This window comes from Pristiophorus japonicus, chromosome 11 (assembly GCF_044704955.1).
Source record: "Pristiophorus japonicus isolate sPriJap1 chromosome 11, sPriJap1.hap1, whole genome shotgun sequence".
NCBI lineage: Eukaryota > Metazoa > Chordata > Chondrichthyes > Pristiophoridae > Pristiophorus > Pristiophorus japonicus.
The window spans coordinates 145,027,428-145,040,907 of NC_091987.1; the positions used below are offsets into that span (position 1 = coordinate 145,027,428).

The 13,480-nt window shown below is 45.7% G+C and overlaps 1 protein-coding gene across 3 annotated transcripts in view; it reads left to right on the plus strand.

Annotated features, from left to right (window-relative positions):
• Positions 1–13,480, plus strand: part of phex (phosphate regulating endopeptidase homolog, X-linked) — a 162,812-nt gene that overhangs the window by 25,691 nt on the left and 123,641 nt on the right. For all 3 annotated transcript variants that reach the window (XM_070894119.1, XM_070894120.1, XM_070894121.1), the window contains exon 3: positions 13,086–13,247. In XM_070894119.1, coding sequence (XP_070750220.1) covers positions 13,086–13,247 — 162 coding nt within the window. The remainder of the gene's footprint in view (positions 1–13,085; positions 13,248–13,480) is intronic.

Genomic DNA, 13,480 nt, shown 5'->3' on the forward strand with positions numbered 1-13,480 from the left:
TGGGAGTCCCTGGCCCAAGACCGCCCTAAGTGGAGGAATAGCATCCGGGAGGGCGTTGAGCATCTCGAGTCTCGTTGCCAAGAGCATGCAGAAACCAAGCACAGACAGGAGCGTGCGGCAAACCAGACTCCCCACCCACCCTTCCCTTCAAACATTGTCTGTCGCACCTGTGACCGTTACTGTAATTCATGTATTGCACTGTACAGCCACCTGAGAACTCACTTTTAGAGTGGAAGCAAATCTTCCTCGATTTTGAGGGACTGCCTATGATGATGACATGGCAGACTGGTAACAAAAGTAAAAGCCCATGGGATCCAAAATTGGCTCAAAAACAGAAAGCAAAGGATAATGGTCGGAATGTTTTTGTGACACGAAGGCTGTTTCCAGTGGGATTCTTCAGGACTCAGTACTAGGTCCCTTGCTTTTTGTGGTATATATCAATGATTTTGACTTGAATGTAGGGGGTATGATTAAAATGTTTGCAGATGATACAAAAATTGGTCATTTGGTTGATAAAGAAGAAAGCTGTAGACTGCAGGATGATATCAATGGACTAGTCAGGTGGGCAGAACAGTGGAAAATGGAATTTAATCCTGAGAAGTGTGAGGTAATGGGGAGGGCTAACAAGGGAAGGGAATACACAATAAATGGTAAGATACTAAGAAGTGCAGAGGAACAAAGGGACCTTGGAATGCATGCCCACAGATCCCTGAAGGTAACATGCCAGGTAGATAAGGTGGTTAAGAAGGCATACGGAATACTTGCCTTTATTAGTCAAGGCATAGAATATAAGAGCAGGGAGGTTATGCTTGAACTCTATAAAACACTAGCTAGGCCACAGCTAGAGTACTGTGTGCAGTTCTGGTCACCGCATTACAGGAAAGATGTGATTGCACTAGAGAGGGTACAGAGGAGATGTACGAGGATGTTGCCTGGACCGGAGAATTTTAGCTATGAGGAAAGATTGGATAGATTGGGGTTGTTTTCTTTGGAACAGAGAAGGCTGAGGGGAGACTTTATTGAGGTGTATAAAATTATGAGGGGCCGAGATAGGGTGGATAGGACGGACCTATTTCCCTTAGCAGAGAGGTCAACAACCAGGGGACATAGATTTAAAGTAATTGGTAGAAGGTTTAGAGAGGATTTGGGGTGGTGGGGTCTGGAACTCACTGTCTGAAAGGGTGGTAGAGGCAGAAACTCTCACCACATTTAAAAAGTACTTGGATGTGCACCTGAAGTGCCGTAACCTACAGGGCTATGGACCTAGAGCTGGAAAGTGAGAATTAGGCTGGATAGTTCCTTGTCGGCCGCTGCAGACATGATGGGCCGAAATGGCCTCCTTCCGTTCTGTAAATTTCTACGATTCTATGAGTGTCTTGCTAGGCCACTTCAGAGGGCAGTTGTGAGACTGGAGGTCAGTCAGGGCCATGGTTTAAGATCTCATCCGCAAGACGGCACCTCCAACATGGAAAGTAACAAAGTTCGTCACTCCATCCCTTTTAACAGCCCCGACAGGTTTAGAATGCCTGAAAATAGCTGGCAATGAACTTTCCTCAGCTTGAGGGTCCCTCATAGCATCCTTCTGACTGGAGAAAAGGCATTTGCCTCTCTGACTGTTTCAGACTCAAACTTACTGCAGACTAACTTTTTCCAACACACAGGAAGAGAGACAAAGGAGTGAGAGAATGCACCAAATGCTTAACCGCGGCCCCTCTCCCTTTGCAGGTACCATGGCATCATGTCCAGCTAGGACTCGTGTGCTCAATGACTGTTGCAGTGTGCCATATATCCTGGATTGGTCTCCATCACAAGAATGTTGTTGTACTGAAGTTTCTGGAGGCCTCTCGTACTTTGCCGACATTTCCTGCGTTGGTGGGGGGGCAATGGCGATGGTAGTTTGACACGGTTCCCAGAGTTTCCCGTGTATTTGATCCTATTCCCTGTCCTTCCAGCACACACTCCATCTGCCTGCTCTGAGCTTAGTGTGTGGTATCATGTTTCATAGACCTTATTCATGCACTGGGTAGACTGGGATGATCCCTCTCTTCCTTGCTTTTGTTGACTGCAGAGCAATGCTCAAATGTGTCCCTGGTACTGAAGCAATAGCCAGTCATGCCATGGCATAGACTGGAGGCAGGCAGAGGCTGGAGCTCAAAAGAGACATGAAGGGTGGTCCGGGAGGGATGGAAAATACATGAGGCCATTATAGTGCTGAGCCAGGCTTATTGTTCTATGGCAGTGAGGGTCCAGGCGCCAGGATGTTGAGTCTGTGGTCATTAGGAGGTGCTTTGGTTATCTTGCTATGTGTTATTGGTGCAAGTCCTCTTTGCATTCAAGGATTATGTCCATCCCAAGGCTTCCTCGTAGGGACCAATTAGATTGCCTTTCCAGTTAGATTGCCCTTGATATGGTACAACACCACAGAACCATACATCACACAAGGTGGTCAATCCAGAACTAATCCCACTGCCCCGCTCTCTCCCCATAGCCCTGTATCAATCCCAAACCAATACCACTGCCCCACTATCTCCCCATAGCCCTGTATCAATCACAAACTAATCCCACTGCCCCACTCTCTCCCCATAGCCCTGTATCAATCTCAAACTAATCCCACTGCCCCACTCTCTCCCCATAGCCCTGTATCAATCTCAAACTAATCCCACTGCCCCACTATCTCTCCATAGCCCTGTATCAATCCCAACCTAATCCTGCTGCCCCACTCTCTCCCCATAGCCCTATATTAATCCAGAACTAATCCCAGTTACCCGTGCTCTCGCCATAGCCCTGTATCAATTCCAAACTAATCCCACTTCCCCACTCTCTCCCCATAGCCCTGTATTAATCCAGGACTAATCCCACTGCCCCATTCTCTCCCCATAGCCCTGTATTAATTCAGAACTAATCCCAGTTACCCGCGCTCTTCCCATAGCTCTGTATCTTTCTCTGCTTCCAATATTTATCCAATTTTCCCTTAAAAGATGCAATGGTCTCTGCTTCAACCACTCCCTGTGGCAAACCCTCTCTGAAGAAATTTCTCCAAATGCCTCTCCTCACTCACTGTGACAATTTTAAATGGATGAATTCTCATCTCTAACTCCCAGCTAGAGGAAATAGTCTTTCTTTATTCACTATATCAAAACCTCTATTAAATATCCTCTTAGCCTTCTCTGCTCCAGTGGAAATAGTCCCAGTATTTCAAGTTTGTTCTCATAACTATAGTTTTGCACGCCTGGCATCATCTTGGTGAATCTACTCTGTACGCTTTAATTTCCTTTCTATAATGGACTGGGCCAGGCCGTCCCCAGCCCAGGCTGCATCCCTGGAGGAAAAATCTGGGACTCCTGGGGCAGCATTAAAGGGTCGGAGACCGGGTGATCAAGCTTGCCACCTCGATATCTGATTCTTTGTTCAGCGAACGCTCAGATTGTCCCGACTGTACCTCGGGGCAACAGCTAGTGACCTGGGTCCTTCACTTCACCTTAGCTCCCAATCCCAATCGGTCACTTCTCCAGTGACTGGCAGGTTCTTTCCACATGGGACTGCAGAATGGTGGATTCTCAATACTTTTCAGGATCATAGAATCATAGAAATTTACAGCACGGAAGGAGGCCATTTTTGTCCATCGTGTCCGCGCCGGTCGACAAAGAGCTATCCAGCCTAATCCCACTTTCCAGCTCTTGGTCCGTAGCCCTGTAGGTTACGGCACTTCAAGTGCATATCCAAGTATTTTTTAAATGTGGTGAGGGTTTCTGCCTCTACCATCCTTTCAGGCAGTGAGTTCCAGACCCCCACCACCCTCTGCGTGAAGAAATTTCCCTTCAAATACCCTCTAAACCTTCTACTAATGACTTTAAATCTATGCCCCTGGTTGTTGACCCCTCTGCTAAGGGAACTAGGTCCATCCTATCCTCTCTATCTAGACCCCTCATAATTTTATACACCTCAATAAGGTCACCCCTCAGCCACCTCTGTTCCAAAGAAAACAAACCTAGCCTATCCAATCTTTCCTCATAGCTAAAATTCTTTAGTCCAGTTAACATCCTTGGAAATCTCCTCTCTACCCTCTTTAGTGCAATCACATCTTTCCTGTAATGTGGTGACCAGAACTGCACGCAGTCCTCTAGTTGTGGCCTAACTAGTGTTTTATACAGTTCAAGCATAACCCCCCCCGCTCTTCTATTCTATGCCTCGGCTAATAAAAGCAAGTATTCCATATGCCGCCTTAACCAATTTCTCTACCTGCCCTGCTACCTTCAGGCATCTATGGACATGCACTCCAAGATCCCTTTGTTCCTCTACACGTCTCGGTGTCCTACCAGGCTATGATCAGGATACTCCTGTTCATTCCTTACAGGGACTGCACTTGGACAGTAATGTCCTTGGAGGAGCGATCCCTTTCAATACACTTGCGATAGTGGCTAATGGTCACCTGAAGTCCTTCCTCAGTTTGCTATTAACAGTTGTTACCACCTCGAAGACAACATTTAATTTAAATATTGAAATCTGCATGAACTCTTGTGTTGCTCACATCTGTCACAGGTATTTGCGGTCAATGGATTGAGCATGTTCGTTGAACTGATAGTTTGGTTTCTGTGATGGTGGTTCCTCAATTCTTCAATTCGGTGCTGGGACCACAACTGTTTACAATATATATAGATGACCTGGAAGAGGGGACGGAGTGTAGTGTAACAAAATTTGCAGATGACACAAAGATTAGTGGGAAAGCGGGTTGTGTAGAGGACACAGAGAGGCTGCAAAGAGATTTAGATAGGTTAAGCGAATGGGCTAAGGTTTGGCTAATGGAATACAATGTCGGAAAGTGTGAGGTCATCCACCTTGGGAAAAAAAACAATAAAAGGAAATACTATTTGAATGGGGAGAAATTACAACATGCTGCGGTGCAGAGGGACCTGGAGGTCCTTGTGCATGAATCCCAAAAAGTTAGTTTGCAGGTGCAGCAGGTAATCAGGAAGGCGAATGGAATGTTGGCCTTCATTGCGAGAGGGATGGAGTACAAAAGCAGGGAGGTCCTTCTGCAACTGTATAGGGTATTGGTGAGGCCGCATCTGGAGTACTGCGTGCAGTTTTGGTCGCCTTACTTAAGGAAGGATATACTGGCTTTGGAGGGGGTACAGAGACGATTCACTAGGCTGATTCCGGAGATGAGGGGGTTACTTTATGATGATAGATTGAGTAGACTGGGTCTTTACTCGTTGGAGTTCAGAAGGATGAGGGGTGATTTTATAGAAACATTTAAAATAATGAAAGGGATAGACAAGATAGAGGCAGAGAGGTTGTTCCACTGGTTGGGGAGACTAGAACTAGGGGGCACAGCCTCAAAATACGGGGGAGCCAATTTAAAACCGAGTTGAAAAGGAATTTCTTCTCCCAGAGGGTTGTGAATCTGTGGAATTCTCTGCCCAAGGAAGCAGTTGAGGCTAGCTCATTGAATGTATTCAATTCACAGATAGATAGATTTTTAACCAATAAGGGAATTAAGGGTTATGGGGAGCGGGCGGGTAAGTGGAGCTGAGTCCATGGCCAGATCAGCCATGATCTTGTTGAATGGCGGAGTAGGCTCGAGGGGCTAGATGGCCTACTCCTGTTCCTAATTCTTATGTTCTTAAGGGACCACAGCCTGATGGAACTTCCACTGAACTTTCTTAAACTCCTTTCTATCCTTGCAGATAAACATCAGCACTTGGCTGTTGGCCCCTAGGCCTGCCTGCACTGAAAGCCTGCAGGAGACAATTAGAGTCCAGGCTCAGGTGGTGTGGCGCTGTCTGATCTCTTGGGACTTAGCAATAGCTCTGTGAGATTCCTCTGACTTTGGGTTAGGGATTTTTGGTACATGGGCCCTTGTAACCACAGCACTGTGAAGTTCTTTAATAATGCATCATGGACGCTCTGAGGTGAACCAGGTGTTTAAACAGCTCCACTTCCCTTTCAACACCAATTCATAAGTTTGGACTAATTCTTCCAGGGCTTACATGTGGGAACAAGATCTTACTGCCAGCACTCTGTGTGACTCATAATAATCCCAGTGCCTTGTTCGTGTATCACTGTAAGATTAGGATCACAGATCACACACAGATGCCCAAAGGGTCTAAGGAGTTCTAAGGCAATTTAGTAAGGAACCGATAGTTCAAATATAGTCAAACACAACACACAATCAGGATAGACATACGACCGTGACAAGTAGCTGGTACTAGTCCCAATCGGACAGACGGCTGGTGGTACGAACAGTTTTTGTCTTCACCGTCTGCCCTGAAATGCCTTCTAGGTCTTTCTTTTATTCTCTTTTTAGGGGTGAGTAGGATGTGGACATGACCATTTAACCTATGATAGAAACATAGAAAATAGGTGCAGGAGTAGGCCATTCGGCCCTTTGGCCTGCTCCACCATTCAATATGATCTTGGCTGATCATGCAACTTCAGTACCCCATTTCCTGCTTTCTCTCCATACCCCTTGATCCCTTTAGCCGTAAGGGCCACATCTAACTCCCTTTTGAATATATCAAACGAACTGGCCTCAACAACTTTCTGTGGTAGAGAATTCCACAGGTTCACAACTCTCAGAGTGAAGAAGTTTCTCCTCATCTCGGTCCTAAATGGCTTGCCCCTTATCCTTAGACTGTGACCCCTGGTTCTGGACTTCCCCAACATCGGGAACATTCTTCCTGCATCTAACCTGTTCAATCCCATCAGAATTTTATATGTTTCTAAATTCCAGTGAATATAAACCTAGTCGATCCAGTCTTTCTTCATATGTCAGTCCTGCCATCCCGGGAATCAGTCTGGTGAACCTTCACTGCACTCCTCAATAGCAAGAATGTCCTCCCTCAGATTAGGAGACCAAAATTTTGCACAATATTCAAGGTGTGGTCTCACCAAGGCCCTGTACAACTGCAGTAAGACCTCTCTGCTCCTATACTCAAATCTCTCGCCATGAAGGCCAACGTGCCATTTGCCTTCTTCACCGCCTGCTGTACCTGCATGCCAACTTTCAATGACTGATGTACCATAACACCCAGATCTCATTGCACCTCCCCTTTTCCTAATCCGTCACCATTCAGATAATATTCTGCCTTCGTGTTTTTGCCACCAAAGTGGATCATCTCACATTTATCTACATTATATGCATCTGCCATGCATTTGTCCACTCACCCAACATGTCTAAATCACCCTGCAGCCTCTTGGCATCCTCCTCACAGCTCACACTGCCACCCAGCTTAGTGTCATCTGCAAACTTGGAGATATTACATTCAATTCCTTCGTTTAAATCATTAATGTATATTGTAAATAGCTGGGGTCCCAGCACTGAACCTTGCGGTACCCCACTAGTCACTGCCTGACATTCTGAAAAGGACCCATTTATCCCTACTCTCTGCTTCCTGTCTGCCAACCAGTTCTCTATCCACATCAATACATTATCCCCAATACAATGTGCTTTAATTTTGCACACTAATCTCTTGTGTGGGATTTGTCAAAAGCCTTTTGAAAGTCCAAATACACTACATCCACTGGTTCTCCCATGTCCACTCTATTAGTTACAGCCTCAAAAAATTCTAGAAGGTTTGTCAAGCATGATTTCCCTTTCATAAATCCATGCTGACTTGGACTGATCCTGTCACTGTTTTCCAAATGCACTGCTATTACAAATTTAATAATTGATTCCAGCATTTTCCCCACTACCGATGTCAGGCTAACCGGTCTATAATTCCCTGTTTTCTCTCTCCCTTTTTTAAAAAGTGAGGTTACATTAGCTACCCTCCAATCCAGAGGAACTGATAGAGTCTATAGAATGTTGGAAAATGACTACCAATGCATCCACTATTTCTAGGGCCACTTCCTTAAGTATTCTCAAGATGCAGACTATCAGGCCCTGGAGATTTATTAGCCTTCAATCCCATCAATTTCCCTAATATAATTTCCTGACTAAAGGATTTCCTTCAGTTCCTCCTTCTTGCTAGACACTCGGTCCCCTAGTATTTCCAGAAGGTTATTTGTGTCTTCCTTAGTGAAGACAGAACTAAAGTATTTGTTCAATTGGTCTGCCATTTCTTTGTTCCCCATTATAAATTCACCTGATTCTGACTGCAAGGGGACTACATTTTTTTTCACTAATCTTTTTCTCTTCACATATCTATAGAAGCTTTTGCAGTCAGTTTTTATGTTCCCTGCAAGCTTACTCTCATACTCTATTTTCCTCCTCCTAATTAAACCCTTTGTCCTCCTCTGCTGAATTCTAAATTTCTTCCAGTCCTCAGGTTTGCTGCTTTTTCTGGCCAATTTATATGCCTCTTCCTTGGATTTAACACTATCCCTAATTTCCCTTGTTAGCCACGGTTTTGCCACCTTCCCCGTTTTATTGTTACCCCAGACAGGGATGTACAGTTGTTAAAGTTCATCCATGTGATCTTTAAAATGTCTGCCATTGCCTATCCACAGTCAACCCTTTAAGTATCATTCGCCAGTCTATCCTAGCCAATTCACGTCTCATACCATCGAAGTTACCTTTCTTTAAGTTCAGGATCATACTCTCTGAATTAACTGTGTTACTCTCCATCTTAATGAAGAATTATGGTCACTCTTCCCCAAGGGGCCTCGCACAACAAGATTGCTAATTAATCCTCTCATTACACAACACCCAGTCTAGGATGGTCAGCCCTCTGGTTGGTTCCTCGACATATTGGTCCACTCCAGGAAAATAATCCTCCACCGCATTGCTACCAGTTAGCCCAAACAATATGTAGATTAAATTCACCCATGATAACTGCTGTACTTTTATTGCACGCATCCCTAATTTCCTATTTGATGTCATCCCCAACCTCACTATTACAGTTTACTGGTCTGTACACAACTCCCACTAGCATTTTCTGCCCTTTGGTGTTCTGCAGCTCTACCCATATAGATTCCACATAATCCAAGCTAATGTCCTTCCTTACTATTGCGTTAATCTCCTCTTTAACCAGCAACGCAACCCCACCTCCTTTTCCTTTCTGTCTATCCTTCCTGAATATTGAATACACCTGGATGTTGAGTTCCCAGCCTTGGTCACCCTGGAGCCATGTCTCTGTGATGCCAATTACATCATATCCGTTAACAGCTGTCTGTGCAGTTAATTCATCCACCTTATTACGAATGCTCCTCGCATTGAGACACAGAGCCTTCAGGCTTGTTTTTTTAACACTCTTTGTCCTTTTAGAATTTTGTTGTAATGTGGCCCTTTTTGATTTTTGCCTTGGGTTTCTCTGCCCTCCACTTTTACTTAACTCCTTTCTACCATTTGCTTCTGCCCCCATTTTACTTCCCTTTGTCTCCCTGCATAGATTCCCATCCCCCTGCCATATTAGTTTAATCCCTCCCCAACAGCACTAGCAAACACACCCCCCGAGGACATCGGTTCCGGTCCTGCCCAATTCTAAGTTGAGTTCTTTGTATCGACTCTTGGGTGAAACTCTCCACTTCACATCCTCCCAAGGTTGGAGTCAGACATGCTATTCTTGGCCTTCAGATGTTTGGAGCCACCTGTTATCAGTTATTGATGTTCACGCTTTAGCTATTGCACCAGGGAATGAATCCTTCAATTCTAACACCAGTCTGAAGAGACATTTTGCTCTCAAGTTATTTCTTCCAATTCACGATTTCTTACAAGTTGATGAGATGCTTCAGTTCCTGCCCTTTGGCCTTGCCTTTGGGTTGTGTGATGCCCAGGTTGTCCCTTTGTTTCTTTAGGTTCATTGGCATATTCTTGATCACATCCAGTTGAGTGTCTGAGCCTTCATATTGTGACAGATTGCTCAACACAGGGCCCGCTGTGATTCTGCAGGCTGCACGATGGCCCTGCCTAGGCTCTTTCCTGCTGGTGTCCACATTTAGTAGATGTCAGAATACCTCATCCCCAGCTCCCTTGTTCCCTGATGTACACAGTGGAGAGCAAGTTGAGTCTGTGCTGCTGTGATGCTTTCTGCCAGCATCTGCCAACACCAATTAAGATCTAATGAAGCACTTCTGGGCAAAGGACATGAGTTAGACATGGTTTACTCTGAGTTAGACAAGAACTTAACAAACACAGGCACTTGATTTAATCCACGACCAAACGTTCTCTACAGAGTGACACCATAAAACTGCACTCCAGTCATAATCCCACGCAAACCCCACACAGCTATAAACATGACTGAAATACCTTGCTATACACTGGTGGTTAGATCTTGGGTTTATGCGAGATGGTGTGACATGAATTATCTAACACAAGCAGGTTGCTACCGGATGAAAGATCAGCTCTCAACTCAGTGTGATCTTAGCTGAATCTTCCTTATATTTGACCATTACAGGGAGAGGGCCATTTCACCCCATGCAGCCTGGGTCCTTCCGTGATCAATTTGCAGCTAATATGTTGCCCTCCATTCTCCCAGTTAGGCAGCCAGCTTCAGCTGCAGGAGCTCTGGGTCTGGATGTACTGATTGCTGGCACAGCAAGGAAAACTCTCAATTGCCAGAGCAAACAACTGGCTTGAAGCTGGAGCTGGAAGAGAAGACGCAGCTCCTGTCTGAGCTGGAACAGCACCTCAAAGATGTCCTTCTCGTGAAGACTAAAAGGGCGGGGCGGGAGGTGGGGAGAGGGAGAGGCTGCATAAACGCATCAGAGACAGCCATCTAGCCCTGACCAAGCAGGCCATGCCATCGGTTCAGAATATTACCAAAAAAGTGGAACTTGAATCATCCAGGATAAAGCAGGATTTAGAAGAAGCCCAGGCGAGGAATAATTTTTTAAAAATTACTAACACCAGGGCTTGCTGCCAGTCAAGGCAAGGTCACAGAGGGGGTGGTCTATTGTGCCGACACACCCTTGATCTTCCCTAATGTAATGTATTTGCTTCATGGGTTCTTTGCTTAAGAATTCATAGCAACACGTTGCTATTAAGAACTCGTTGGTTTATTAGCAAAGGTTTAACAATCACACTACACGTTACCAGTTCATCCACCAGGCTCACAACCATCTGCCTCATCGTGGCTCCCCCAAACCCAATTGGCTGGGGTTTTATTGAGTCTTGTGAACATCACATGACTGGCTAAGCTACTCTCAACTCAACAGCTCTACAACTATTTTGGTTGAAACAATAATCAAGTGCCCCCTTATTAAAGGGGCACTAAAACCAACACATTAAACAAATTAAACTTTGGATGTTAAACAAATCAAATTAAAATTTGGTTGCCGGGAGTGATGATGCACTCCAGTCCCTCCGGCGCCCACCTTTCGCGGAAGGCCGCGAGCATACCGGTGGACACCGCGTGCTCCATCTCCAGGGACACCCTGGCTCAGATGTAATCGCGGAAGAGAGGCAGGCAGTCTGGCTGAATGACCCCCTCGACCTCCCGCTGCCTGGACCGGTTGATGGCCCCCTTGGCCATGCCCAGGAGCAATCAACATCTCTACAACTATTTTAAGTTGTAATCAGTAATCAAGTGCACCCGGATTAAAGCGGGGGGGCACATTCCATAAACTTTTCAAGTGTCCCTTTGTTTTTTTGCTGAGGGCACTAAAACACAAATTATACAAGTGCCCCCTGGCTAAAAGAGGTGTTGGGTCGTGGGGGGGGGGGGGGGGGGGGGAGGGGCGGGGTGAACACTATTACTGGCAAATTAAAACAAATTAAATTTTAACCATTAAATTCAAATTAAAACTTGGTTGCCGGGAGTGATGATGCACTCCAGTCCCTCCGGCGCCCACCTCTTGCGGAAGGCCGCGAGCATACCGGTGGACACCGCGTGCTCCATCTCCAAAGACACCCTGGCTCAGAGGTAACAGCAGAAGAGAGGCAGGCAGTCGACTGAACGATCCCCTCGACCGCCCGCTGCCTGGACCGGCTGATGGCCCCCTTGGCCATGCAGAGAAGCAGTCAACATCTCCACAACTATTTTGTTGTGAACAATTAAATCGTTAAATCAAGAGCCCTCTGAAATAACTCTTTTGTTGTGAACAAAATAAAACATTAAATCAAGTGCTCTCTGATTAAAAGGGGTGGGGGGGGGGGGGGGGAGGAACACTCCAAACACTTTCAAACAAGTGCCCCCTTATTTTTTTTGAGGGCACTAAAACACAAATTATACAAGTGCCCCCTGGCTAAAAGGAGGGGTGGCACTAAAACTGGCACATTAAACAAATGAAACTTTAGACAAAACATCAAATTAAAATTTGGTTGCAAGTGGTGATGATGCACTCCAGTCCCTCCGGCACCCACCTCTCGCGGAAAGCTGCGAGCGTACTGGTGGACACTGCATGCTCCATCTCCAGGGACGCCCTGGCTCGGACGTAACTGCAGAAGAGAGGCAGGCAGGTGGGCTGAATGACCCCCTCGACCACCCGCTGCCTGGACCGGCTGATGGCCACCTTGGCCATGCACAGGAGCAGTGCTATGAGGAGGCCCTCGGACCTGCCCGCTCCCCTCCGCACAGGGTGCCCAAAGATCAGGAGTGTGGGACTGAAGTGCAACCAGAATTTGAGGAGCAGCCCCTTCAAATAATGGCTGCAACCTCGCACATTCAATAAAAACGAACCTGTGGGCATACTCACAGGTGCAAACATTACACCTAACTCCAGCCAATCTACTTTGGGTGAATGTGTGCAGGAATTCAGTCTCATATTAGTTTTAATTTAGATTTGGGATAGTTGTCTAAATGACAGGGCCTTGAGACCACCTTTCTTGGTTCTTTAACCTGCAGTGTGAAACAAGATTGTGAGACATTGGCATGTTGGGGAAGATTGAATGCAAATCTAGTCTGGAAGCCTTGTGAAGTGGCCACCGTGGAGATAGGAATGCTGCTGGTTGTTCTCCTCCTGTTGGGGATGACAATGGGAGCATGGATTGTTTTGGGACTAATGATGTGGTTAACCGTAGGGTTGTTACCCGTTACCAAGCTACAATACGATAGTCATCTAATAATGTGGCATTCGCAGTCAAGAACCAGAAACTGCAACACTTTTAGAAAAGTTATTTTATTCCGATGATTATTTCATGTGACTGTTAAATGAGGATGTGGTGTCACAATGCTGCTTGACCGTGTTTCTGTTTTCTCTTATAGCTGTTTTTATGTTTAACAAAATCAACTGGTCAGCAGATCCATGTGAGAACTTCTTTGAGTTTGCTTGTGGAAGGTGGTTGAAGGAGACTCTGATCCCTGAAGATTACTCGAGCTATGGGACTTACTCATGGGTTCGACAGAATGTCAAAATCAAGTTGAAAGGCAGGTTCACTGTGTTGTATATTACTTGGGTAAACAGAATTATATTGGTGCATAATCATTCCATTTATATCACATCTTTCACATCTTCTTCAGGCTGTCCCAAAGCACTTCACAGTCAATGAGTTATTTATGAGGTGTAGTCACTGTGTGTTGCAGCAGCCAATTTGAGCACAGAAAGGTCCCACAAAGTAGCATTCAGATAAATGACCAAGTCATCAGTTTTTAGAGTTGGT